The sequence below is a fragment of the Penicillium angulare genome (assembly GCF_028827245.1).
Source record: "Penicillium angulare strain IBT 27051 chromosome Unknown utg000011l_segment0_segment0, whole genome shotgun sequence".
NCBI lineage: Eukaryota > Fungi > Ascomycota > Eurotiomycetes > Eurotiales > Aspergillaceae > Penicillium > Penicillium angulare.
The window spans coordinates 1,206,307-1,233,975 of record NW_026623170.1 but is presented as its reverse complement, the minus strand read 5'-3'; the positions used below and the strand labels follow the sequence as shown (position 1 = coordinate 1,233,975).

The 27,669-nt window shown below is 44.9% G+C and overlaps 11 protein-coding genes across 11 annotated transcripts; 5 read left to right on the top strand and 6 right to left on the bottom strand.

The window, feature by feature from the left end:
• Positions 1 to 1,257: 1,257 nt before the first annotated feature.
• N7478_012619 (Glycoside hydrolase family 88 protein) lies at positions 1,258 to 2,351 on the top strand (the record flags this gene model as incomplete). Its single annotated transcript, XM_056928833.1, has 3 exons — positions 1,258 to 1,498; positions 1,560 to 1,764; positions 1,838 to 2,351. 3 exons carry the CDS (start codon positions 1,258 to 1,260, stop codon positions 2,349 to 2,351), a joined length of 960 nt encoding a protein of 319 aa, XP_056773391.1.
• Positions 2,352 to 2,531: 180 nt separating this feature from the next.
• Positions 2,532 to 4,733, bottom strand: N7478_012618 (fungal specific transcription factor domain-containing protein; the record flags this gene model as incomplete). The annotated part of the gene is made up of 6 exons (XM_056928832.1): positions 2,532 to 3,088; positions 3,136 to 3,455; positions 3,506 to 3,874; positions 3,927 to 3,947; positions 4,000 to 4,202; positions 4,257 to 4,733. The coding sequence occupies 6 exons, from the start codon at positions 4,731 to 4,733 to the stop codon at positions 2,532 to 2,534; spliced, it is 1,947 nt and encodes a 648-aa protein (XP_056773390.1).
• A 2,202-nt stretch (positions 4,734 to 6,935) lies between these two features.
• On the bottom strand, positions 6,936 to 8,498 carry N7478_012617 (uncharacterized protein; the record flags this gene model as incomplete). Its single annotated transcript, XM_056928831.1, has 1 exon — positions 6,936 to 8,498. The coding sequence occupies one exon, from the start codon at positions 8,496 to 8,498 to the stop codon at positions 6,936 to 6,938; it is 1,563 nt and encodes a 520-aa protein (XP_056773389.1).
• Positions 8,499 to 8,981: 483 nt separating this feature from the next.
• N7478_012616 (DUF2264 domain-containing protein) lies at positions 8,982 to 10,847 on the top strand (the record flags this gene model as incomplete). The annotated part of the gene is made up of 1 exon (XM_056928830.1): positions 8,982 to 10,847. The coding sequence occupies one exon, from the start codon at positions 8,982 to 8,984 to the stop codon at positions 10,845 to 10,847; it is 1,866 nt and encodes a 621-aa protein (XP_056773388.1).
• Positions 10,848 to 11,526: 679 nt separating this feature from the next.
• Positions 11,527 to 12,285, bottom strand: N7478_012615 (polysaccharide lyase family 7 protein; the record flags this gene model as incomplete). Its single annotated transcript, XM_056928829.1, has 1 exon — positions 11,527 to 12,285. One exon carries the CDS (start codon positions 12,283 to 12,285, stop codon positions 11,527 to 11,529), a length of 759 nt encoding a protein of 252 aa, XP_056773387.1.
• A 3,523-nt stretch (positions 12,286 to 15,808) lies between these two features.
• On the bottom strand, positions 15,809 to 16,231 carry N7478_012614 (uncharacterized protein; the record flags this gene model as incomplete). Its single annotated transcript, XM_056928828.1, has 2 exons — positions 15,809 to 16,073; positions 16,161 to 16,231. The coding sequence occupies 2 exons, from the start codon at positions 16,229 to 16,231 to the stop codon at positions 15,809 to 15,811; spliced, it is 336 nt and encodes a 111-aa protein (XP_056773386.1).
• Positions 16,232 to 17,170: 939 nt separating this feature from the next.
• N7478_012613 (uncharacterized protein) lies at positions 17,171 to 18,478 on the top strand (the record flags this gene model as incomplete). Its single annotated transcript, XM_056928827.1, has 1 exon — positions 17,171 to 18,478. One exon carries the CDS (start codon positions 17,171 to 17,173, stop codon positions 18,476 to 18,478), a length of 1,308 nt encoding a protein of 435 aa, XP_056773385.1.
• A 992-nt stretch (positions 18,479 to 19,470) lies between these two features.
• N7478_012612 (uncharacterized protein) lies at positions 19,471 to 21,110 on the top strand (the record flags this gene model as incomplete). The annotated part of the gene is made up of 7 exons (XM_056928826.1): positions 19,471 to 19,706; positions 19,763 to 20,018; positions 20,077 to 20,122; positions 20,193 to 20,440; positions 20,502 to 20,592; positions 20,710 to 20,854; positions 20,924 to 21,110. 7 exons carry the CDS (start codon positions 19,471 to 19,473, stop codon positions 21,108 to 21,110), a joined length of 1,209 nt encoding a protein of 402 aa, XP_056773384.1.
• A 165-nt stretch (positions 21,111 to 21,275) lies between these two features.
• Positions 21,276 to 22,189, bottom strand: N7478_012611 (glutathione S-transferase; the record flags this gene model as incomplete). Its single annotated transcript, XM_056928825.1, has 5 exons — positions 21,276 to 21,371; positions 21,459 to 21,650; positions 21,704 to 21,814; positions 21,870 to 22,023; positions 22,116 to 22,189. The coding sequence occupies 5 exons, from the start codon at positions 22,187 to 22,189 to the stop codon at positions 21,276 to 21,278; spliced, it is 627 nt and encodes a 208-aa protein (XP_056773383.1).
• Positions 22,190 to 22,761: 572 nt separating this feature from the next.
• On the top strand, positions 22,762 to 24,786 carry N7478_012610 (putative oxidoreductase, FAD-binding; the record flags this gene model as incomplete). The annotated part of the gene is made up of 2 exons (XM_056928824.1): positions 22,762 to 23,243; positions 23,355 to 24,786. The coding sequence occupies 2 exons, from the start codon at positions 22,762 to 22,764 to the stop codon at positions 24,784 to 24,786; spliced, it is 1,914 nt and encodes a 637-aa protein (XP_056773382.1).
• Positions 24,787 to 24,894: 108 nt separating this feature from the next.
• On the bottom strand, positions 24,895 to 26,886 carry N7478_012609 (Zn(II)2Cys6 transcription factor domain-containing protein; the record flags this gene model as incomplete). Its single annotated transcript, XM_056928823.1, has 2 exons — positions 24,895 to 26,166; positions 26,221 to 26,886. 2 exons carry the CDS (start codon positions 26,884 to 26,886, stop codon positions 24,895 to 24,897), a joined length of 1,938 nt encoding a protein of 645 aa, XP_056773381.1.
• Positions 26,887 to 27,669: the final 783 nt, after the last annotated feature.

Below are 27,669 nucleotides of genomic sequence, written 5' to 3'. Positions count from 1 at the left end.
TTGAGCTTAGCGATCTCGATACTGGTACCAATTGCTGATTGGCTATGGTCAAATGGTGGGGATGATGGGACTGGCCCGTCCTGGCAGGATATCCAGTCTTCAGGTCCATCATTCAAGGCAAGGTAATCAATTCGGTACCCACGGGTCTGCATCGTTGAATTATGGGGTTTGAAAGGGGGAGTTGGAACTCTTTACCTAAAAGGCTACTACTGAGAAAAGTCTGCATGCTAGTCCTGATTTAATTCTAGCAGTCCTGGTTAGACTATGAAATGATTAGACTATGGCTCACCGCTCTCGCTGGTGAGGGCCCGACTAGGGGGCGGGTATACCCAAAAAATCTCCCTCGTACAGGGGAACGATAGTTTCATGTAAACATCCGACCGAGGATCGTAAATTCGGAGGCTAGTTGTCGGTAAGTCGGCCCTTCTATCATATGTGTGAGCACCTGAGAAATTCAACCTCAGGCGAGTTGTTTCGCCCTTACATAATGTGTGGCTGCAGGTGATGATGGCCGGGGAAACAGCGGCCGGGGCTTCTTCCGCCATCCGAGTTCGATAGCCGTCAACTACGCCATGCGACGATCCTCTCGGACGGGCATTCTCTGCCCTCCGTGACTGATTTATGTATTTAAACTGATCTATCGCTGACCAAAGCATATTTTTAGCTTTTTTGTGAGCCCAGCTTCACTTCTGGCTCTTTTGGACGTCACTTCTCAAAGTTTCAATTAAAAATGGTCGAATCAACGCCCCTCCCCGCAGTCTGCAAGTCCAAATTGCCTGAAACTCCCTTGAAACCCTCATCTGTGTTAAAATCCAATTCGAATGAGCATTCGCCGGCTTGCAACAGTCCCGCTAGCCAAACGCAAGTAGCTTTTAGCTTTGCCGGACTTTACACAGAAGACTGCGTCTCTAAGATCTGGGATGTTGCATCACGATATCTTGTTGTGAGTTATCTTCCTTCACGCTTCCCATTTTAACTCCGCTTCCGATCACTGGCTTACCCGGGGTGGTTGCGGCACAGCATCTACCTGATCGTTACCCGGAGTGGGTACCCACGACAGGCGAGGACGCGGGACATTACAAGCTGAGGGAAAGTAAATTCTGGACGTGTGGCTTCTTTCCTGGCTCATTGTACACACTTCTCGAGAGAAGTGTGAAGTACCCCCGATCCCTCCCACTACCTGTGCAAGTGGACCGGAACCAGTTCCATGACCAGCTGCTATCGCTTTGTCGTCAGTGGTCTGAGCCACTGCGACAAATGGCATCTCGCAAGGATACTCACGACATGGGGTTCATAATAATGCCAAGTCTTCAGATGGACTGGGAGCTTACGGGCAACAAGGCCAGCCTCGAGGGAATCGTCACTGCCGCCAATAGCCTGGCTTCGCGGTTTGATGCTCGTGTCGGGGCTATCCGAAGCTGGGACCGCATGAAGAGCCACCGACATTGGGTCGAAGACAATGAAAACAACTTTTTGGTCATCATTGACAGCATGTGCAGTATGTATATTCAATCCCGTACACTCATCTGCGAAGATGAACATTGGCTGATAATGGGCAGACATGAACCTTCTCTTCTACGCGGGCTATCATTCTGGGAACCAAAAGCTGATCAACATCGCGACAACCCATGCCCATACGGTACTTCGTACAATTGTGCGAGGTGACTTTTCGACATTCCATGTGTGCAATCTGGACCCGAAAACCGGGAAAATGAAGCACAACCAGACTCATCAGGGCTATTCTGATAACTCAACATGGAGCAGGTATCATTCTCCAATCATTGTGATTTGCTTTTCGATTCCTAAAGTATGACTAACCGCATTTGAATTTATCCAGGGGACAGGCATGGGCAATTCTAGGCTTCGCTCAAACCTACTGGTGGACCAAAGATCGCATTTTCTTGGAAGCGGCCACTCAGCTCTCGACATATTTCATCCGGCGCTTGCTAGAAGGGTCGCACAGTCACCCATATGTTCCATTGTGGGATTTTGATGCCCCCTTCGAAGATGGAAATGTTCCCGCGCGAGACACATCGGCTGCCATGATCGCTGCAAATGGATTCCTTTTGTTACATCGGGCGTTGGGAGGCGAGTCTATTTTTCTCCAAATGGCCCTTCGAATTGCAGAAGATGTAGCTGCTCATTCCTTGTCTCCCCAATCAGCAACTCTTCACGTCAACGGTAGCGGCAAGATCGTCGCACAGGGGACAGGATGGGACTCTATTCTCATGAATGCCACTGCGAACAAGAATGAGCATGCTCTTATGGTTTACGGCGACCATGGACTGGTCTACGCTGATTACTACTTCCTGGAATTTGGAAACAGCCTAATGCGAATTGGAGTATTGTGATAATATTGCATATACATCTGGTGAAGGGCATGATTTCGCTTTTGGTAGAAGGCGCGCGACAGATATAACAATCAAAGATCACAAATACATTTATATCTTAGAAATTGAAATTATGAGAAAAGACATCGCAAGAAGCATAGGTATCACAATGACGATGACTGAGCTCAGAATCAATAATATCTATTGAACAAATTTATCTGAAGTGAAATCCGTCCCTTCCAGCGTAATAACACGATCTAACTCCAGAAACTGTTTTTGAAGGAGAGAGCTAGTCATGGCTGCCAGTTCATCATCAAAGCAGTCGCCAAAGGCTTCGTCGTATCGGAAGCTTGGAGAGTTGTCCTCTGCAAGATCAATGCATTCCGTGCGTTTGTCGGATGGCTCATGGCCAGCTTGAGGATCGAAATAGTTCAGTTGATCGGGGTCTTGTACAAGATGTGCACTGGCGGCCTCGACCGGGTTCGTATTCCGGATCATTTCACACCGGCCTTGTAGCAAAATCAAATCCGGGATGTTATACATGTCCTGATTAAGCAAGATATGTGGAAGAAAAGACGCATCCTCCTCAAATCTCGCCTTCATGGAAAGTAGGAGAGAGTAATAGTTGTGCCACAAGTCTGTTGGGGGATTATGTGAAGCATATCGCTCTCCTTGCCAGCCCCTTGACATCAACTGCAAGCTCTGAAGTAATAAATCAAACTCAGAAGCAAGACTGTCGCCGTATACCCTCCAGTGAACTTCAAAGTATTAGCTATAATTCACAAAATCTAGACGCAAGGCTTACCTAGTAAGGTTCTAGCGGCAACAAAAACGCAGAATCCTAGTTGCCCCGGGACAACTTTTGAGGGAGTGTACTTGAGATACTTTTCCACAATTGATGCGGACTCAATCGCAGCAAGTTCACAAGTTTCAGCACTGCAAGAACTAGGCAGCTTCACCATCTGATTTAAATTCGGAGGTGGGTACGCCACGTATTGGTGCAGGAGTATCATCGATGTGTTGTGAGTCAAGTGGGCAACTGTGAGATTAGGATCCATTTTCACTGTACTTCCATCTACAGAGACGTTTGAATCTTTCCATTTTGGAGGCAAAAAGGTTTTCCAGCTGTGCGCAAATTAGTCAGATATTCGTAACAGTAGTTTCCCTGCACTTACTGCACCAAGCGGAGATCCAACTCTTTGAACCTGGTCAACCAATTCCCCACTTCCTCCCGACTGCGAAAGTTCACAGATTGTTGCAGGAAAAACGAGCAGACCTGGAAGAGAGATTCGGTTGCCTCAATACGATAGGCAAATGCCCCTACGTTTGCCGGGTCAATTCCCACTTGCACGTTTCCTTTCGGAGTAGATTGTGCCGGATCAGAACGTTGAATTGGAATATGTGCAATAGAGTTGTCAATGTTGGCGACAGATCGATCCCAGACACCAAAATGCGGAGTTGTGGCTTTCTCTCCTTTTGCCCAAATGTTTCCATCGGAGGGTAGCCGGCGGCACACATTGCTTGAGGTCAGACTTGTACTCCATCTAAGAAATACAGTCAGTTATTGGTTCACTCCAATGTCAAGAAATAGTGTACCTTGTCGAAAGTGCACAAAACCTTGGAGAGGTCAGCATACTAAGCTTGAATATCCTGGGCTCTTGTGGCTTACCTGTCGAGTAAAAAAACATTCCAAAATACCCGACGACGCTCTTCAGATTCTGCCCAGCCATTGGGGTGATCTAGAACCATGAGTGGTTTGAAAAGCGCCTGATTAGAAATCTCATCCGACTCGACGTTGAGCTGAAGATACTCCACCGTGCGAGTACATGATCCAATTATCGGCCAAGACTTTGAAAGCTGCCCATTTCCAATCTATTGCCAAAATAATCAGCCTTGCTCATCATATGTATTCGTCATGAAGCCTACTTGATCAAATGTGAGAATAATCAGCGCCTGCAGATTCTCTACTGAAAGAGATTCCATAGCGTGCTGGACTGCCATGGTTCGTGCTCTCGTCTCTAAATCCGAAAGCTCATCTGGCTTCATCCCAAGCTCACTAGCAGAGAGATATTTCACTGTGGATGAGACCATAGCATTGACCAAGGCTCGAAGTTTAGGGCTTTCAGTAGGGTCTTTCAGCCGGCCCTCAAACCTGGATTGATGCACACACGGAATCCATGCGTGTATTTTGGAGAAATAGGATTTCGATATGATTTCCAAAAACGTAGGGCTGAAAAGTGACTCCGCTAGTGAAGAGACAGGGTAGGAGATCGTCATCTGCCGTTTTGGCAGTGGTTCAGTCTCCAACCTTGAGGCTGAACGGCGCTTGTTGGAAGCTAAGTGTTCGGTACAACTGATGAGGTTCGTGCCCCCACGAGGAAAGTCCCCACCACCTGTCTGCATTCTGCCAATCGAGTCTGCAACGAGGAGCGCTGCATGATAAAGACACCCCTCTCTGTTTTGGGATGCATTCCTTTGCTCCGTTGGTGGTTGAGGTGTAGATACAAGTTGTTGCTCCAAGGCTTCTGTTCATGCTATAAGCCCACTGTTGTTGACAGGTAATGACTATTCATTGAATAACGGACCGATTCGTCTATTTAAATTCTCAATCGCCCCACTTTTGACGCCTGTCTTTTGTTTTTTATGGTCATATATGCATTGGCAGGCTGAGAAAATCCATCAGGTACAGGCTATATTGCAGAGGGATGAAACTTACAAAGTCGTTGACATTGTGAACACGTGGGAATTTCGCGAGAACATTTCAACTTGCGTTTACGGCAAGACTGACATGCAGCGTTTTCTTGGCCAGAAGGCGCAAGATCCTCGTATTCGTCGGACATAGCAGATCTAGCGTATTCGGGTATAATATGGATGCTTTGGACAGAAACAGTGAGTGGGGAAGTTCGCCGGAGTAATATAGGTATCGTGCTTGGCGGCGTATTTCGGCTATTGCTCCCAGCAATTTTAAGCAGCGTCGGGCATCTGACAGGTCAAACGTTCATTTCGTAGTACTCTGTCGGCAATACTATTTAAGCCTAGCGTTATGAGCATTACCCGCTCCCTGATGTTTAGTAATTGTGGCACGGCCCACCCAGTCCAACGTAAATTTTCAGTCCAACATAACTTTTATTCTTATTCATCCCATATTTAACCCAACATGACCGATTATTATGAAAAGATTGAAGTACGTATCTTATAGGCGCTTAAAAGCGTGAAACACGAAATACCCCCTAAAATTGCCGCGTTAGCTAGGTAGTTCGGCGTACCCTATACGCGGTTACGGGCGCGTTACCACGGTCGCAATTCGCGCAATTCGCGCCTAGGACCTAATAAAGCACTTGAAAACGCCCAAGAAAAAGCCTTCCTCACCCAGATCAGACTACTAGATAGTCGATATATAGCACCCACCCCTAAGCTTATTGAGAGCTATATAAACAACATATTAAGACGAAACCCCCCGCCTAACACGCCGCCTAACGCGGTCCGTCGCGTCGGTCTAAACTAGGCGTACCGCTTCACTAAACGCCTTCTAGAAGACCTTATGTATGGAAAGCAATTATTAGTCGATTATAAAAGGCTTTCTACGGGGAAGATATGAGTCTAATTCGGCATTAGTATAACGTTTTAGAGCGATATATCTAGGATATCCTAGCCCGTAATATCTATAATTTCGAGGAAACTAGCTTCTAAATTAGGCAACCGTAAGCTTTTAGAAACGTTATATCGACTAGGGCGTATAGTAGTAAAAAGAGAGAAAAACAGGCCTATAAGCCACGCCTAGCACCGGCATAGTAGTATAGCGGTAGAGCACTACCTAGTAATATCCTAGTAGGACGAGGTAGTTAGGGGCCTATCTTAAAATCTAGGAGACACAGGTTTCAATCCCGTTACCGGCGCCAATTCTACTTATAGGCACCTACTAAAAGAAAGCCCTAGTCTTAGTTAATAAGACTAGGAACTGGATGGCGGCCCCTATAGTGGAATTTATCTACCGAGGTTGGTCGGGAGGGGTTCCTAGTCCCCTGCTCATAATAAAGTTCCCTAGGCATCTATACCCTACTTAGCGAGACTAGAAGGCCACTAGGAATAGAGTTCTCGTGCTGTTGATGGATGAGTAGCGGGTAACTATTACCGTATTGCGTGAATAAAAAATAGACCTTGGGTCTCAGTCGTCATGTAATAAAAATAATGCGCCCCTGGATGCGCAAATGAAACAGAAAGTGGTGCCCTGGTCGCTTTAAAGCACTGGGCTTGCCTTAGTGCTAGCCGCTTTAAAGTACTGCACTGTCCACTCCTTATGGGATTGAAATTGTCTAGGCGTTAGGGAATTCTCTAGTGCCACTGGGGCCCGACCTATATTACCACCGCGTTATTATATAGGTAGCATTAGGGTATAGAATTCATTATTATTATCATCATCATTATCATCAAGCCGCGCCTTTCAATCTACGGCGAGTCGGCTTCATTAAGGTCTTCATATTGTTTGACATGAGATTGAATGTTGCCTTCACTGCAATAACGAAATTTGACTCATTTCCATAGCGACAAAATCATTGTTCTCCCCTGCCGTGTTAGCCACGGCAGTCCAGATCCTTGATATTCCATTCAAACATGTTCCTCGAGCTCCACAACAGGCTGCTTTAAGCTTGATTCGTCGCCCTCATTCAAAGCCTGTTCCTTCAACGTGGCTTTTCCATCGAGCATCTGAGTAACTTCTTCCAAAGACAAACCCTTGGTCTCGGGGAAGAAGAAGTAAATGGTGGTGAAATTACCGATCAGCACACAACACCACACGATATAGTAGCGCCATCCAATGGCATCCAGCGCAATTGGATTCACAAACCCACTGAACAAGTTTGCTCCCGTGTCACCAAACGCCTTGATCACAGATGTCTGGGAGCGCAGATGATACGGGCTGATTTCCATGAAGTATGGATCTTGGGTTGGGGATGCCATTTTGTAGAAAAAGTTAAAGATGAAAATCATGGAAAGTGCACCAGCGCTGAGCCCAGTCATGGAGAAGCCATGAGATTCATTCACTCCCGTGAAGACAGTGAGCAAAGTGAAGGCAACGAACATGCCGGCCATGCCACCGAGGAACAGGAACCGGCGACCGAGGCGGTCGATGAGGGTGGAAAAAAGCACTCCCCAGACGAGGCCATTGATTGTCACACAGCCATTGACAACCAGCTGGGTATCTGTGTTGGTAATTCCCATGGAAATCAACATGAGGTGAAGATAGTACGAGATGATCGCATTCCCACACCATTGAATCATGAATCCTAAAGAAATGATTACGAAAAAGCGATGGCGGTTGGCGGGAGTTCGGAACCACTCGAACCAGGAGGTAGTACATTGCAGCTTCTCCTGCTCAAGTGTACTCTCAATTTCCATCATCTCGAAATGCAACAACGGTGACTCATTATCTCCATCGGCGTGGTATTTGGCCAGAATCTGACGAGCTTCTTCATTTCGATTGTTATAAACCAGCCATCTGGGTGATTCTGGCATAACGAAAGCCATCACAAACTGGAAGATAGACGTCAAGGCCTGCAAAAGACTGGGAAGACGCCAGCTCCAGGATGTAGCAACCATCTTAGCGGTTCCAAAGGTAATCCAAGCCGCCAACACCTGACCGAGCGAGCCGGATGCGTTCATAATTCCGGTAATTTGAGCTCGCTGGGAGGGATGGGCCAGTTCAGAGAGGAGAATCGGGCAGCAGCACTGCTGGATAGTATTACCAAATCCGATGATCACTCGTCCAATGATGAACATCGGCAAGTTCGTAGCTGCCGTTTGCAAGGCAATACCGAGCAACATAAAAGCAGATCCAATGGCGATAGGTCGGCGTCTTCCGAGTCGTTCGATGAGAGGGTTGACCACGAATAAAGCACCAACTCCGCCGATCCGGGTCCCGTTGGTGATCAGCCCTAATGCGGATCCCGTGGGTTTGTTGAAAAAGGTTTGCCAAGCAGGAATAATTTGCAGTCCGTTCAACATGGTTCCATCATAGCCGTTGGTCATGTCGGCGACCACACATCCCAGGAGGAGCAGATTCAATGATAACATGGACGAATATCGCCACCATGGCTTGTCTCGTGGTGGTAAAACATCCCGCAAAGCGATGCCTTGTTCACTATTGGGCGCAAAAGTGACAGAGGAAAGCATAGTATTCGATGTAGGCTTCGGTATGACAATGCAAATATTTTTTGCGAGGACGTGTGCCTCGTTCGCCGGTCATGATACTTGAATTTAAGCTCCAATGGTCTACCCCACGGGGTAGATGTACTGCACGGGAAATCCATCAAGAGTCCGGGGTATTGCCCGGAGTCGGATTAGTCGCGCCCGTGGCTTTTTGCGCATTCCGGAGCTCACGTTTACCCCTCATACCGGCTTCTGGCCATTTCTCCCGATTGCCGAAAATCGATCTAGAGGTTGGTAGGAAGAACCATTCAAATCGCAGTTCTCAACCGAACTACGTAGTCGACCCTACATTTTTTTTAATTTTCATCAAGCCAAAATCCCTTTTCAATACTTTCTTCAAATTATATTTTGGCATCTTTTCCTTCCCGAGAACTACTAGCAATAGTAGAACTCCACGACCAGCATTGCTTCATCATGTTGGATTGCTCCCTGATGCCACAATCAAAGATGAACCCGTTGGCCTATAACCCTTTCCGTTCCAGAGACGATGTGGTTGTGGCATGTGAGAATCTCTTCGAGCCTTTAGTGCCATTCTTTTCACCCGGGAAAGCACGCGTCCAACTTGATGCTTCTGGGTCTACATGGGATCGCGCAGCTTGCGATCTGGAAGGATTTGCTAGGCCCCTTTTTGGAATTGCGCCCATGGCTGCTGGGGGTACTTCCTTTCCCCACTGGGATGTTTATCGCAGTGGTCTGAAAAACGGGACAGACCCAACACACCCAGAATACTGGGGTCGCGTCACAGACATGGATCAGCGCCATGTAGAAGCTGCAGCCCTGGGATATGGGCTTTTGCTGGCATCAGAGCATCTATGGGACCCGTTGGACGCTGAAACTAAGACCCGGGTCGCGACTTGGCTGTTGGAAAGCCGAAACTCAAAGCATGGAAACAACAATCACAAGTTCTTCCGAGTTCTCGTGGACCTTGGCCTAGAACGAGTAGGCGTGAATGTGGACTGGCAAGGGACAGAAGAGTATCTGCAGGACTTGGAGCGTCTTTACATGGCGAATGGCTGGTATCGCGATGGGGGCAACGCTGGAGACCTGAGACGAATCGACTACTACAACGCCTTTGCTATGCATTTCTACGGCTTAGTTTACGCCATTTATAAGCCACAAGATACTGCTCGTGCTCAGCGATTCCGTCAACGGGCGAGCGAATTCGCCCACAACTTTCAACATTGGTTTGCTGAGGACGGAGCGTGTATTCCTTACGGCCGCAGCCTGATCTATCGTCATGCAATCGCTGCTTTTTGGGGTGCTTTGGCTCTGGCAAATGAAGAAGCTTTGCCTTGGGGGGTCATGAAAGGTTTGTATCTGCGACACCTACGATGGTGGGCCTCGCAACGCATATCACGACTTGGCGATGGTCTCTTAACATTGGGGTACGCCTACCCAAACCAACTTATCACCGAGCGGTACAGCTCCACTGGCTCACCTTGGTGGGCAATGAAAGTCTTCGCTCCTCTGTGTCTACCAGAAACGCATCCTTTCTGGGCATCAGCGGAATTGTCCATGCCTAAGCGTGAGTCTGTCGTCCCATTTCCTATCCCAGGAATGGTTTTCTGTCATCAGCCACGCCACTCTGTCATGTTGGTTTCTGGACCTGGTTCATCTCTTCAAATGAGAGATGTGCCTGAAAAATACAACAAATTTGCCTACTCATCACGATATGGCTTCAGTATCGAAAGTGATTCGAGGGGCTTCTTGGCTGGCGCCTTTGATAGCATGCTTGCGCTCAGCGATGACAGAATACACTTTCGTGTACGAGAAAGCTGTGAAGATGTGAAGATTTGTGGAAACATTCTCTTTTCTCGATGGCATCCTTGGCCTGATGTCACTGTTGAGACCTGGCTTATCCCACACCCGCTATGGCATATGCGAGTTCACCAAATTACCAGTCCTCGCCGCCTCTGGACGATAGAAGGGGGATTTGCTATTCCCAAGTCGGATTTTCAAGCTGACCAATTGACCGAATCTGAGTCCTCGGCCTGTGTTGATGGCGACTTGGGTGACTTTAGTGGCATCAGAGATGTGTCAACGCCACCAAGACGCGGAAAGGTCACTTCGCCTCATGGAAATACGAATGTGATGTTTCCCCGAACGCTAGTGCCTCAGCTATTGGGTGAAGTGGTCGCTGGCAGTACGTGCACTTTTTCTTCAGCTATCCTGGCTGGCCCGGATTGTGAGCTGTTTGGGAAGCACTGGAGTCAGCACCCCCAGCCACCGACGGTTGCAGATCTTCGCAAGATAATGGCACAGGACCATATCCCTGTCGAGATTGCCTTGGACATTCTAAGATCTCTGGACTAGTTGTATTCTTATTGCGTTTTTCCATTGGAAAACGCCTCTCTGGTCTTCCTTGACACTCAAATTCATTCCATTTCACTATTTTATGCTGTTCCTATCATTCTCAGTCCTCTATGCCTATACCATAACATGCATAGTCTGTGAAACATCTCTCAATTTCGTAATATTTCATTCTAAAAGAAGCCAAATGTCTCTTCTTGATTGTTTTCCTGCGTTCATCTGTTTTTACTTTCCCATGTTCTTTTTATTTGAAACTTTCAAGGCTCTTATTCAAAATGGGTAATGGGCAAGGTATACACTGATGTCCACACATATAAATGTTGAATCAGTTATCTCAAATTTTTTCAAGACGCAATCTAGTAATGTTCGGACTTTTGACAAGAGGTAAATTTAAGAAAACTACTCAAAATTGTGAGATCAGAGAAATTAAAATCCAGATTTGTCTGTTCAGTTGTAACATATAGTCAAGAGATTACATGATGGGAAAGAGCTACGTTCAACTTGAAAGGGATGTGAGCGGACTCTGGTTTCGCACTAACTAGAATCCTAGGAAGTTGCTGATATAGCGAATAATCCGATATATTTTAAAGGTATTACAAGAATACTGAGGTGAAAGATGCGAGTGGTGTATTTGATTCATTCTTTGGTCTGTCTCTGCCTCCCCACTTCTCTTCGCCATAAATCAAGAGTGCACAACATCGATGCTATATATATCAACTTCACTAGCAACGTCAGTTCCCTGATTATAGTCACCAACTTTGAAGTAGGCATCCGGAGTACCCAATTGCGTAACGGCAAAATTAGTAGCCTCTCCACCATTGATCGAGACTGTGAGCTCGTCGTCCGAGTAGTTCAGCTCATAGGTAAAGACCGTATTCTCCGGAATTGTGCCAACCTGGGTGAAGTTTTCGCTTCCTCCCGATGCCGTTGTCTCCAGGCCAACAGTGATAACGCCGATCGGATTATAGTAAAGCTCGATGATAGGCTTGGAAAAGCTCGCTGAGAAGACCTGGCCAATAACGGTGCCATAGTCTCCATCATCGGCCTGCGCCACCTTGAGCTTGACATTCATCGTGTTGGTGCCCGAAGGGCTCCAGCTAGAAGGCACAGCCTCTCGAAGCTCAGTGCGGCAGTGCTTGCTGCCTGAGGTTTTCGCACATGGTGTGCTGGTTGGAGGCGCGTTCATAACGAGGTAAGAACTGGCCGTATTCCAGTAGAACCAGTCTGCATTTTGGTAGCCGCTGCAGCCTGCTACCTTTGTGGCAGCAATCTGTTCAGCCGTATCTCCACTAGATGATGCGATGGGAAGTTGAAGGTCGAAGTTGGCTAGGGCGGTCATGTAACCCCCCGGTGCACAGCTCGTTGCCGTGGTTGATGTCGTGGTTGATGCCGTCGTTGATAGTGCCAACATAAGGATACAAAAAGAGATGTTCTTCTGCATGGTGAATTGTGCGAGATTTGGTAGTGGATGAGGTGGTTTTGACTAGAAGTTGCTGGCTGAAATGCTTGACTTTAAACAGAAGAGTAATTTATTGCAGGAGGTAATTAATTTAAGGCGATTTTGAACAAACAAAAAAGCCAACAAGAATTATTGGTGGACTAAAGCTCGGGGTCCTCTTTCCCCGTGTCAGTGTGGCAGTCGGCATTTGATTTTCGAAGGCCCGTGTGTTCAATCGTTCACGGCCACAGTATAGAACACAACATTCGGTACCTAACCGGCCCCACGTAATTTTTTACCAAAATTACTGGGCCCTCGTATGAGGTGGGCAGAATATATGATAGCCGTTTGGCAGTCATCTAAGGCAGGCCCAAACATTGTCGGGCGATAAATGAATTTTCCAAATACCGACAATAAGCTGATTCCACAAAGGAGCTTTTGACCTAATGTCGAACTGAGCGGTGATTTTTACCGCTACGGGTAGCATGAGATATTGGAAAATGATATGTTGGTTTAGGTACTCAAAAAGCTCTGGAGAAGACGCAAATTATGGGGTTCTCACATCAAAAGAGCAAAAGTCCAGCTGTGTCAAAATGCGTCAACAGGAGGTGAAGAGATCATACTTCATATCCTTTATAAAATATTACAGAGCCTTGCCTGCTACTCAACGAATTTGCGATGATCGCTGAGGCACTGTGTTAGTAAATGGGTGGCTGGTCAATACTATTACTCAGTTTTAAATATCTTAGTGTCACCAACATTTTTTGCCTCGTAAGATGGGCCCATATTTGAAAGGAATCCAAGGAATCGGTAGGAGAAGGAGCAATAGGAAGGAAAATACACTGCCTGCCTAATGAACTCCTAGATTCTGGTACATTTGCGCAGTAAACAGAGGAAATGTGGCTCCTAGAATATATCTGACAGCTAAGAAAGAATATTTATACTTAGTAGTAACAGAAGCGCTAACAGCTGGTTTAATATTAGTTTAGGGTAAACTTAGAAATCATTTAGAGGAAAATTAGTATAGCCTAAAGAGTTGTTACGGACCCACAGGGGCTAAATCTAACTTTGGACTTACAAAAGCTAATTAGTTCTACGTTTAATATAGAGCTATGAAGTTACGTGCGGGATCTAATATCTAAGGATCCCTAAGTACTAGGACTAGAAAATACTTTGGAAAAGGAGCTATAAATAGCCTCCTACGAACTGTTATAGTATATACTCTATATAAAGACAAAACGGTACGGAGACTACTAAGAATGGCCTCCTTAGGATAAATAATGATTATTCTCTTAGATAAATTGGGTATTCCTAAATTATATAACTATTTACTCCTAATCTACTCTAGGAGTATATAGTAAGTTATAGTAACTCTAGGATCTACCCTCTTGGAGTTACTATAGAAGTATATAGAGGACTAGAATATATAAAAATAGTTATTACTATTATATATTTAGTTCTTTATATTTAATCTTATTATTATACTTAGATTACTACTTTTAGTAATATAGTTTATAACTAATTTTACCTTTACTATTGCTCTAATTATATTTTAATTCAACTTTCTTAAGTATAATATAATGGTTACTAAGTTATTAGGCTAGAGACCTATGACTAGGCAAGGATATCGGATGGTAGAGATTAAATAGAATAGTTGATATATAGACTGATTCTTATAGAATAAGAATTGTAGCTATTATTTATATATTTTTTATATTACTAGGGCTTAAAGCTATTATATATAGATTTATCTATAGAGTAGCTATAAATTATATCTAAGTTATACCTAAGGGGATTAAGGAAGCCCGTGACCGATCCTATATAAATAAATAGAAATCCTAATAGCTTATAAAAAGGATATAGATATAGTAGTAAGGACTAAAAACTATACTAATCTAAAGAAATACTTCTATACTACTTATAAAGAAGTTAGTTATAAACTAAAAAAGGATCTAATTAAGAAAGAAACTAAATCACAAAAGTGAGATAAATTTACCTAATTCTCCCTGTATATTTTATATGTTACGATCTGTTACGTTTGTTTATATATGGCAATATCTATGTCTATATCTGTTACTATCTATCTACAGTTATCTAATCGTATATAATCAGATATATCTGTTTGTTATGTTTATTTACCGGTGTATATATATTAACTATTATTTCCCCTAACTTAGTAATATATACCCGTTCGCACCCTAAGATCTTAATACTATTAAAATAGATATTAATAGTTTAAGATAGAAAATAATAAGATATTTTATAGTCTATCTTAAGTTTCTTTAATCTTTAGATATAGATATTTATTTCTCTCTCTTTATTTTCAATATTATTATTATAAGATACTATCTTCTAAGTTAGACTTACTAAGTTAGAGATAGAATATTTAGAGAAGACTATAGATATAGTTTAGTATATATTTAATATCTTTATTAGATAACCTAAGATGGAAGGATTAGAATTATTAAGATTAACGTTAAAGGATTAAATAGATAAAGAATAGTAATATTACATTAAGTTCCTTTATAAAAGTTATATAGAAGCTAATCCTTAGAAGTCTAATACTTCTAAGCATTCATATATTTTATACCAACCAGGGTTTATATACTTCACGTGAGAGGTCCGAGGCTAGAACCCTCGGTAAGTCATGTGCCCGTTCTAATATCAATATACGTCATTCATTGATCTTTCCTTTGGAATATCAATATGTATATACACGGTAATGCTTGAATATGAACATGCATGTATGCCGTAACAGTCTCCGATAAACTATTGAGAGCTCTTCTTCTATACAATCTTTGTAAGTACTCTTATAAGTCTAAGCCTATATAAAGCTTTAAGATAATAGTACAACTGCAGAATATACTTGAGGTACGTATAGACCGAAGGACTATACCTACTCACTATACAGCAGGACCAGCTCGTAACACTAAGGCCATTCAAATGCCAGTCCTCCGCGGTTTGGGGCTATGGTATTAAGTCAATATCATTGCAAACCGTGTTAGAATAGAGAATAGGACTATCTGTGAGGTTATCGGCGAGGAAGAGTCATTAAGGGTTCTTGGGTGATTGGACAAGGCAAGGACTCTTGCTGCCAGTGGTAGTATTAAACACAATGAGGAAATAGAAGCCGTTTGAGAAGCATTGTGACTATATAATATATCTCTGGAAGTACAATATGGGGGTGGATGTGTAAGGTGTCGAATTATAGTGGGGTAATAGACATAGTGTCCTCAAATTGCATGTTTTTGCGATCAACATTGAATAGGACGCGGAGGTAGTATGGCTATTAGTTAGGATCCCGGGCCATAGGATGTTCCAAATACCATACAGGGGCATTTTTTAAGGGCACAGACGGTGACCAGGTTGAATATGAAGCTGGTAGCAAGAAAGAGGATGTAAAGATAGAAGAAGATGTAAGATGCTCCGCAATGTAGACTTAGCATTCGGTTGATACAAGAACTAATCGCTGACCTTCCAACGGCCAGTTTCCATGGAGATTATAATACATGACACTAACTAATAATTAGTATCTCCCATGCTCCGTGCCGTTGGTCTGCACAACACCAACGGTCTCACGTATGAACGGACAGGGTCGCCGGCCGAGATCCACGAACGACCAGGGGCCATCTCCGATCCCGTTGCATGCTGCATATGGGCCGTGGCCTGCGGGAAGGATGCCTTCATGCCCCGCAGCTAGGGTTGATGTACCGGAGGAAGGCACTGTGCAGGGTCTCACAATTTTTGTACGTTGACCATATCTCTCAGTGGCAATATCGCCAATCTGGTATCTGTATTTTGACTATGAATCTTAGATATCTCTAAGATCCTGGAATATTGATGCAGAACAGTATAAAAGTAGCAATGATTTAGCTTACAATAGCGACCGGTTGATTGAATTGAATTTGTTGATCATGAACTTTGCAGGCTCAATTGCGACCTCAGGCATGCCGCATGAATTATCTCAATGCAACATCACTAAAACATAGCGGAGTTCATACAGACCCCGGGTGGTGTGGATCTCGGGTCCCTGCCAAGACAGCCAAGACTTGGGGCGCAGTCAAGATGCCTGAGCATTTCGCTTGTCACATGAAGCGTAGCCATTCCTCAGAGGGAATAGCCATTATTCTTGAGGCTTTTTTTTGAATTTCTTTTCCCCAACGCTTCCGTTTGAAAGACAATATTTCGTCCAAGAAGCTGCCAAGATGAACTGTGAAAGATGCCATCAAGGGAGATTTGGGTATGTTGGTTCATCAAAATCCTGGTGCTCTTGGCGGCCCTTAAAAGCCTGGTTGAGGCCAACTCTAGGGCTGAAGATCTTTAGCAGATATAGCTCACTCGGAGACGAGTTCTGTTTTAACACAATTGTCTTTTAAGTAGACCCTGCCCAGGCTCGTGCTATAATTATCTTTCTTTTCTACCGTTAATGATCTCCACTCCAACGCTTAAAACTGCTCTATCGATTGGTGTTAAAAGTTTATAAAAAGTGGTCGTGGGTAGGGCAGATTTTGTAAAGTCTCAATAGCTTTTTTTTATAGCGCCCTAGCCCACTTATGGTCAGCTACATAGTAATTCAGGTATTATTGTTTTCTGCGGGTCTAAAATCAGGCAGATGCAGGCATCAATGTATTCACTAGCGCATTGTCCGGGGTGGCCGGTATACCCCGTTGTACGACGGCACGGCTAGGATTTTGCCGGTGTAATTAGTCAAACTCCGGGTGGCGTAGTTTTCACTAGACGCATGCTAAACATAGTTCTCCTGGCAGTCAGGAGCAGTGGTTTCAGTGGCTTTGATCCTTTCACCCTTCTGCAGATCATTGAAATTAGATTTGGCCCCCATGTGGCTAAATTTGTCACCATTTATTGGATCTTGAAAATCCTGTCGAAAATGCGGACAAGTTCTCCTAACGGCTTCGAAGACAAGATGATGCACAATTCTGTTACCCCCGAGGCCACCGAGGATGATTTCAAGTTCGACGTCGCGGCACCGGAAAACTGGATTTTTGCACCAGGAGACAACATCATTGGAAACCTTGTGCGCGGTGCCAGTATCATCACCCCGGAAGCGACTGTCAAGATTGATCTGGTCGGCCGCATGGAGACTAGTATTAGGACTGGCGGAAAAGCTCATAGTAATCATAAAAAAACCTATGCAGAGCATATCCTTTTGTTCGAGTCACAGGAGACTCTAATCCACAACGGACCACTTCACCTACCTCATGATAGTGACGAAAAACTCAACTTTGAATTCTCTATCAAAATTCCTGAAAGACCTAAAAAACACCCTTATCATGTTTACACCAAGGTGACCAGTCACCTACCAGTGGATAATCCAGACCACCCGGACCACAAAAAGTTGCCTCCACCCTTCGCATCCGGGAATTTGAGCATGTTTGGAAATGTGGAATCGGCACAAGCGGAGGTCAAATATTTTCTTGTCGCTACACTGCGTTATAAATCTGCGGGTCATGTCAAAATCCACGCGATAACATGGCCTTTCAAGATTCGATATTCTTCGACGAAAACCATCGAAGAATATCAAATACGCCAAGTCCAGTCTGAGGCAAAGGTACAAAGCCAACGACTATTACCTGGAATGAAAGATGCAACACTTTCACTACATCAGAAAACACGGAACCTGCTTCGTTCATCTAAAGTGCCCGAATTCTATTTCAATATGACTGTCTCATCTCCGATGTCAATTCGATTTAGCGACCCGGAACCCCTTCGAATTTCTGTACAGTTTGATCCTCTACCAGAAAAGACAAGTGACGATATAAAAGATATTGTGCGTGAGATTAGAGTTGACTCTATCAAAATTTTCCTTCGAGCAACGACAGACATTCGATTCACATCGAATCCTGAACATACCCGACGCCACTGTGATACACATACTAAAACCTCGAATCTTGGACTGGATAAAATGCTTTCATTACTTGAGAGTCCTTTGGTCGTATCTACTGGGAAAGGGAACAAACCTTTAAATCTCGGTGATATGTTTCAGCTTACTATGAATGAGTTTGGTATGCTTTCGGGAAATAAGCGGCTCTACCCGACGCCTCGTCTATATCCCGATTTCACAACCCATAGCATTCGCCATACGCACGGGCTAGATTTCAAAGTGAATGTAAAAATAGATGGAGAGAGCGTTACTGTAGAAACCAGCTTACCAGTGAAGTTACTTTCTGTGGATTAGATTCATCAAGGAGAATATTTGAATGTTTTCCTTCGGGGTGCTTATAATATTGACTGGTTACAAAGAGCATATTAAAGCCTACCAAAGAATTATCTCGGTATATAGTCCAAAGAGACACCATTGAAGAATATATTGCTGTTGATAGATTGAAAGTCGAACGACCGTGCTATTTTGAATTACTCGTACTTGTATGGTATGTAACTAATATTCATGTCAGGACCGTACTATAAGAACACATTCAAGTTGCAGCTTCTTAATAAGTATGGTTAACAGCACGTTGGAAATCAGATATTGCCAAGGAAATACTTTTTGGACTGACTGTAAAAAAAACTTTTTTCCCTGTGTTCTACCAGATATTTATTGATACGAATTCAAGTTTAACTTCGCCATTCCGCCTGGGATGTAAGTTTCTGCTCAGAACTACTATACTTGCCCTGTAGATACTTTCGTTTGTATTCTGGGTGGGAAATAGTAGATTTCCGACCGCAACTATGTAAAGTCCGATCGGGTTGAACCATCTATTATTGACACTTCCAAGGTTCTGCCTTCAAGTTGCTAGATTCAAGTCATGATCAACGTGGGCGGAGTACATTTGAAGGGGCCCGGTCAGACTGATTTTAGTTTATATTGCAATAATAAATAATTGGCTACTCAACAAGCCCTTTTCCGCCTAATTTGCAGGTCCTTCTGAAGTCTAGGCCTAGGTTTTAAAGCGTTCGGAGTGCCTTTCGTGAACAACCAATGAAGTGAAGGCTTCCTATTTCACGTTTGCGAATCCTTTCTCCTGGATATCACGATTTCGAGATCCACTGTGACGTGATAGTAAGCCTCTTTACGATCGCTAATTGAGGCATTCATAAGTTGAGGTGTGGACACATTCATTTACAAACCGGAATTAATTTAATTTCAGGTCTCTCATAACTCCCTTAGTACGGCTTTTGTACACTGCAGAAAAGAGGAAATATTTATTTGAGTCCATTCTCTAGGATATCATGATTGCGAAATCACTGACAACAGTCGCCATTATTGGAGGCGGACCCGGGGGACTTGCTACTGCCATCGCGTTATCTGAGCTTCCATCTTTTCATGTGACACTTTACGAGCAAAGCCCCGAGCCCCGAGAAGCTGGCGCTGGGATTAGCTTGAGCACGAATGCATGGAAAATCCTGGACCTTCTTGAAGCAAGTGACGGAGTCAAAGGAGGGCCACAAGCAAATACTTACCAGAGGTTGGTATAGCAAATAAATGGCCTCGAGGTACAGCTCGGTTGACACCAAAAAACAGAAATGGCCATACTGGTAAGGTTCTGAGACTTCAGGAGCAGCCGGAGAATTCAGCTGGTGATGTCCGTGGATCTATCCGGGCCCGCAGAACTCGTCTTCAGTCAGCTCTCCTGGCTAGGGTGCTTCCCGACACCATTGTTTATAACAAGAAGCTTGTGTCATTGGAAAGTGTCCCGGATGGTGGAGTGCGTTTAAATTTCAAAGATGGAACAGAAGTGATTCCGGATCTTGTTGTTGGCGCTGATGGCATACGCTCGGTGTGTTCTTCTTGTTGCTCCTCATCTCACAATATAATTTATTTAGATTACCTGATAGATTGTTCGACGAATCCTCTTCCCCAACCATGAACTTCACTTCACGGGTCAGTTGCAAAATCCCTTCGCTGTTGTAATAACCTCCGATGACGAATCTTTCCCTTCGTTGAAATACAGGCAACACGGCTTGGCGTGTACTTATTCAAAAGTCATCTCTCACCCATATCCCAGATGTCACTGATGCGACTGCCTGGTGGTGGGGCCAAAATGGTCACGTATACTTCTCTGATGTCGATGATGAAACGGAAAATCCTGATCCATATTTCGAGATAACGGTGCGATCATACACAGAGCCCGAGGCTCCTGGGTTGACGGTTCCTTGGGGAATATCGGCTACCAATGACAAAGTGGCATCACGGGTGTCGGTATGCTATGAAATGAGTATTTATAGTCTACGGAGAATATATTTTGCTGATTCTCTATCAGAAATTCGATAAGCGAGTAAGGGATGCGGTTGCGGTTGTTCCCGAGGGACACTGGAGGGAGTTTGCTGGATATGCCGGACCTCGCCTAGAACGTGTAACCGGATGGGGCAAGGTGGTTCTCATCGGCGACGCGAGCCATCCCCTCCAAGGCAAGCAATAGACTGAAAAGGTCGGATCATGCTTGTGGAAATTTCTCTGACCTCTCATAGGTGCCTTTGGATCCGGAGCAACATTTGCCATGGAGGATGGATGGATTCTGGCACGTGCCCTCGAGGAAAAGAGGTTGTCGGATAGTCCTATTCAAGGTGCGCTCGACATTTTCGATCGTATCAGGAGCCCTTATTATCACAAAATGTGAGTTATCTCGGACAATAGCTTCAAAGCGTAAAAACTCAACGTCTCACCACCTTCCTTGTCGGCCAGGTACGAACACATCGACAATAATCACGACAAAATGCAACAGCAGACAAAATTGAAGACACATAACCTTGATGAATTTCTGCAAGCTAGAGTCGACAACATTCTGGGTGGTAACAAGGACTTCATCTACAAGAACGACATTCGGAAGGTCTGGGAGGACTACGTCACAGCCTTGGCAGTTGAAAACTAATTAGCAGTTTTTACCTCGGGATCAAATGATTCAATTTAATTTCAAACGAAATTATGAAATTTGGGAACTTTCGAACGTAATATGTCCGTAACTATGATTCGATGAAGTCCTCTGAAATAGGGTTGGGAGTAACAATACATGAATAAGAGAACCACCAACGGGCTATTACTGGTCATGTCGATTTACATCGATGTATTGAGCGATGTTGGGCCTAGCCGCGAATGCCTTTCTGAATCCAACCAGCGCCTCCGAAAGTACCAGCTTCGCAGGAGACAGTCAGCAAAAGGTTACCACAGTGAAGTTTCGTTCTTCGTATTTACAGAAGATATCAAGTCTGGCTTAGCATACCGGAAGGGTTCCTGTTCTCTCATCATTATCCATAGATTGGAAAATGGCAAAGTCGACATAGGTGATCCTTTCACCCAGAAGATATGGCCCTTCGTAATCAGAGTAGTACTGAGCTACCAGGTTGTAATATTCCACCACGTATTGGTCTTTATACTCAGCACTGGCTTCCGTCAGATTTGCAGCCCATTTTGCCTGTGCAATCAGCCTTGGTGACGGGACTATTGGATTTCGGAGTTGATACATACCCGCCAGTCAATGTAGATATCCGAAACAGCGTCGACAATATATTTCTCCCAGTTTGTATCCCCATCGTAACGGTTAAGATCGCGAGCAAGATATCTTAAGATGGGAATATGCTGACATTCAAGTTGTGAGCCGAGAATGTATAAATTAATCAAAATTGGAATTTACCTGCGTGAGTATTTGGCCCTTGTACTCGAGCGAAGGCACCTTGCCAGTACGAGTGATACCCTGCTTCTTCAGACTCTCGCTTTGTTGCAACCACGAAGCATCCCAAGGATAACGGGCTTGGTGCACTTCGATTCCAGCATCCTTCAGAAAGAGGCTTTGAGTTGAACATTGTAAGTGGCAAGTTTTTCCAAGACGCTTGGGCACAAATGCCAAGAAATATGTGGGACAAGCGGACGATGGACTCACTTGACAACTTCACCACGTCCGAGGCGCCCAATATCAAGATAATGATAAACCGGAATGTTCTCTTGAGAAGTCATGTTGGATATTGCTATTGAGTTGGGCAAGAATACTAGGTGATTGGAGAGGAAGCGGGACAAACTTTGAATCCTGCGAAGTTGAGATGAGAACTTGAACTTGAAGTGCTAAGCCAGAGAAGTGCTCAGACTTTATATTTCTTAAGTGCTCAAAACATTAGGCCGCACTGGCATTCTAAATATGAGAATTGTCATGGAAATAGCCAGAATGACTGTCGTCATCCCACATCATTCCTTTGATCATCGAGGCAAAAAGGCGAGTTTGCCGATTTAGGCGAGATACCCGAGATACCCGAGACACGCGAGACACTCGAGAAGGGCGAGAGCAGTACCTGAGGTACACTTCCTACGTCGGGCGGCTTTTGTCGAGACCATCTCTCCTATGCTACTGTAGCCTTATAGCGCGGAGCGTGCGAATGTTCCATAAATCAAACGCAACTCACCTTTCCGGCTGATATTATTCCTTGATCCTATCTTGTTTTCTACACGAATATCATTCATCGTCTATTTTTGATTTCTTCTGTTCAAAACGTAATACTCGAGCTGACATCATTCACAAATCTACGACGTCTAACATGGCGAGCGACCTTGAAGGATGGCATCCCAGCCAGATAGGTTTACAACGTCGCTTTGGCTTTTCAGATGCTGTCAGCGACCGCTGGATTCATGTTGCGAAAAGAATGCCTGAGCAACACCGTATATTTCATACTTCAAATCTCAGGCTGATTCCCATTACTACTGTTGACGAGAATGGTCGTCCCTGGGCGTCAATTCTGACTGGTGAAAGGGGTGGCATCGGCTTTATCGAAAGTCCAGATCCCATAACATTATCAATCACGGCGCAATTATGGGATGGAGATCCATTCCAAGATACGGCGTCGGCGTGGAAGAAGGCCGAGCTTTCAACCCGCGGAAATGCTGACAGATTCTTGACTGCTGGGCTCGGTATAGAGTTTTCTACTCGACGACGCAACAAATTCGCGGGACAGATCATGAATATCTGTCAGCCCACAAAATTTAGCGTCCGATTGGATATAAATGTCAACCAAGCTTTAGGGTAAGTGGTTCAGCATATGCCAGATCGAAGCAGCATTCACTGGTCATTCAAAAATGCGAAGAACAAGACGAACCTCCCCCCAAAGGAAAATAATAACAACTATTATAATAGTAACTGCCCGAAATACATCAATGTCTATAACTTGGTCCCATTCCCTGATGCACGGCCGGTGGTCAGTAATCAAATTGAAAATCTCTGGGAATCTGAAAGGTTGCCTCAAAATGTCATTGACTTTATTTCAATCGCGGATACAGCCTTCGTCGGATCCTTGTACCTGTCAGAGGGATCTGTAGGGCCGAAGTTTTCCTCGCATGCTGGAATGAATGCTCGAAGCGGTTTACCGGGATTTATGAGAGTGAGGCCATCTGACTGCCGAACTATAGTGCTTCCAGACTACTCGGGGAACAGATTTTTATCGAGCCTTGGCAACATCGAAGCAACAGGACTGGCTGCTTTGACAATTCCCTCATTCACAACAGGAGATGTCCTGTATATGACAGGCACAGCTGAAAATTTAGTAGGGCAGGATGCCCTCAAAATTATGAAAGGGCAGTCAGCGGTGACTTTGATTAAAGTGACAGGATTCAGATTTATCGAAAATGCTTTGCCTCTTCGACAGCAAGAAGATATTCATGTGGAGCGAAGTCCATACAGTCCGAAGGTCAAATATCTCATTGAGGAGTATGGGACCGAGTGTAACGATTACAACGCACATAAAGCGGAATTGGACAGTGTTATTCAACTGTCTGATAATCTTGCTGTCTTCAGGTTCAAGATTCACTCGAATGCGGGTGCGAAGAAATTATCCATCCGACCCGGACAGGCTATTGTTTTAGACTTCATGAACTGGATTGGACCACCGCAGTATCAACATATGTCCAATGCCAAGCCAAGTCTTCTGAATGATGATCGTGTGCGTACATGGACTGTATCCAGCGCCCACGATTTAGGGAACATCTCTTGGTTCGAATTGACCATGCGTGAGGTACAAGGGGGCACGGTGACAGGTGCTCTGTTTGATCTTCTGAGAGAAGCAAATCACGCATACGGATCAAATTACAGGCCGGAAAGGACTGTAATAGCGGAAATCGTTGGGATCACCGGGGAATTTGACATCAGCCAAACAGCATCCAATACTTTATGGGTAGCTGGAGGAATCGGCATCACGCCCTTCTTGTCAATGCTGAGTGCACTTAACATGAAGGCACCACCGAGAAAGACCATCACATTAGCGTTGTCGACGAGAGAGCCCGTCGTGATGGTCCGTTTATTGCATGACCTGGTTTCGAGACTACCACCCAAAATACAGATCAAAATCGATATATTCACGAATATAAAAGGTGTCAATTTGAATGCAACAGACATTGGAATCTTGAACATCCATCTTCATCCTGGCCGTATTACGGAGGAATATTGGAAACTGAATGCAGAAAAGAAGGATGCGCTTATTTGTGGGCCAAATGGCTTTGCAGATTCGGCAGTGGAAGGGTTACGCGCCGCTGGCGTGATGTTAGAGAAAATCCATCGAGAGGGATTTTACTGATTTGGAAGCCGGGGTCTACGGGTCCCTGGAAAATGAGCGAAATAATTCTCTGATTATGTTGTGATACCAAAAGAAAAATAGCCATGCTTATGTACTACATATTGTTCATTATATCGACTCAGTGTCGAGTAAAAGGCGATTACCAGTAATATGATCCTGAATCACTTTATTGAAGTCAAATTCAGAATCGTAACTCCATGCTACCCATTTCCGTACCAAGGGTTGCTGCATGAGCCACTCTCTGGAAAATAGCTGTTGAAGGGCTTTATAGTCTTGGCTGACAGGGCTTGTTTCTGCTGTCGCATCTGACCAGCGAGCGACCTTGGAAACTATGAAATCCCCTTTCGTATCGTCTGCGGTCTCGGCGGGCCGAGCAAAGTATGCTTCGTAGCTTCGGCCATCAAGACCAGGAACAAATAAAGCGACTATCCGAGAGCCGGGGGGCACAAATTTATGCCCAAAAAAAGATGGATTCCAAGTACAAATGTTCTTATTTTCCAGTGAAAGGAGAATGTCAAGAGTTGTCGCGAATGCCTTGCTTTGGAAGACACCCTCATGTTTGATACCTTCGAGTTCCTGAATGATCCAGCGAAGCCACGATGCCGTAGGACAGCAACGCCCCGCAAGATAAAGCAAGGGCGAAAATCCAATTCTCAGATTCTCACACAACGGGTTTCTATTGAATTTAGAGTGGTTTGGGCTGATCAAAGCGGTTCTCGTGTAACGAAGGAACTGGTATATATGAAAATAAGTCTCCAATTCAAGTTCGCCTTTTGGGTCTCCTAGAAGGCACAACGCCCAGAGAAGACGTGCCCTGTAGAAGGTATATAACGCCAGAGGCAAACAGGAATCTTCGGGGAGATTGCTATAGCATGGTGGCGGGAATTCCAATTTCCCCAGATTTTGATATGAGGAATTTTGGTGGCTTGGTAGCAAATGCTCTGGTTCTAAGTTGTCCAAAGCTGGTAAGTTATTTGTTCTCCAATTATCAAGGGCCTTCAGGAAGGCCAGAACTTTCTCTTTGGAGACGGTCTTGTAATGGGCTGCATAAACGCACCACACAAGATGCTTCAGGTCGAGGTCTGCACATGTGAACTCAAGTAGTTGCTGAAGTATCCCTGAGGATGAACCAGCCACTGACCCAAAGAAAGAAAAGGGGAGGTTCACAGTTGACTTTTCTGCATTCGATAATGAAATAGGCTCTAATGGGCTTGGGAAGGGTCTCACAATACGACAGATGAGCTCTAAGTCACGGATAGATGACTCGATGGGTGAGACAAAATCATCCACAGGGTAACTTTCATCGGCTTTCATAGTAAATGAGTAATACTGGATGACTTGAATGTGGCGAATCGCAGCAGGAATATTTCCTAAGAAGCACTACCACGAGCTATTAATACCAATATCTACCGTTGTTGAGAGTGGGAGACGTACTTCAATATAGGCCATGAGAACAAGTACCCCTACCGCCAGTGGCGTGGGACTATTCCTGCCACGCAAATCCAACGATAGTCCCTCGAGGGCTCTGATGTACGTTTGGATTGCAGCGATCTTTGTGTCTAGACCGTACTCGCGACAATTTCCGCCTTCTTGAGAAAGTAGGAGAGCTGCACGATGCATGGAGCCAAGGGCAACAATAGTATCAAATGCCCATTCTTGTTCCCAGGCAGCTTGGCACAGAAAGTCTTTCCAGAAGTGCAAGGCTTTTGGTGAGAACAATATGGACAAAGTTCGGGAAACGTACTGGTTATAACCCAAGAGATCGCGGGCACGCGAGTGAGGCCGATGAACCTGATTTGAATTGATAGGAAAAGGCACCAAGTGTAGGTTCTCTTCGAAAGTCTTTAGTGGGACACATTGAGGAACTTGAAGAGGTTGAGAAGGGGCTCTCTCTCGTGCTTCCCCTCCGCGATTCTCATTCTCTGTGCTTGCCGTACTTTGCCCCGGATATCGGACTTTCAATTGTCGTTTCTCTGCATAACCTGCGCACTCAACATTGGCTTTCTCACAACGTTCGCACTCTGGTTTCCTCTCGTCGCATTTGACATGTCGACTGCGGCATGTTAGACAGCCTGTCTTTCTTCTTCTTTTCTCCGTCATAGCGGCATTTGTTCAATGGGGGAATGGTCGATGGTTAAAATGCCTTCCGCACCGTCGGAAAACACATCAGAACCGGTTTTTAACACTACAAATATTGAACACTCAAGATGCAAAGTGCAAATTGAACATTGAAACACGAGCCAGCGTTGAGTAATCAGTCATCGCGCTGGCTCACCGCCTCTCTGCCCCATTCACCCGGACTCTACACCGCCCGTGCTTCCAAGTGATATGATTGGAGATCGCGTCTCCATCTGCCCAAATGAATTCAACACATGCAACACGTGCACATGTGGAATAGTGTTCATGAATTGTCTAGTATGCTTCTTCCTTGCGACCCCGGGCATAGGTTGACATCCCCCATGGCTAGGCTGCGATGGTATACTTCCTGACCGAGCTCAAACCTGTCCTCGCCGTAGCCGTCTTGAGGCGGCCTCGAAATTGCGATTATTCAGCCACCCGGCCCATATACGACCGGAAATTTGCCGATAAATGATATACTGAAATGCCTTTAGCGGCGTGATTCGGTCGTGAACTAATATGGCATCATGTGGCGCTCCCCCCAAATGCCAGGCCGGCAGCTGGTCTTGGCGGTTGTCCCTTGCGCTGGTAAGGCGCCCAGCCACCAGGGAAACTTTCAGATATCATCAACCACATTCTCAATGGTCTTCACAGGGGAGCAACGGATGAAAACACTTGGTTGGACCGATGGTCAATGCCGTTTCTGGGTTCAAATAACCCACCGAAGGCCCTATGCACAGCGGTATGCGCCTGGCTTTACATCAG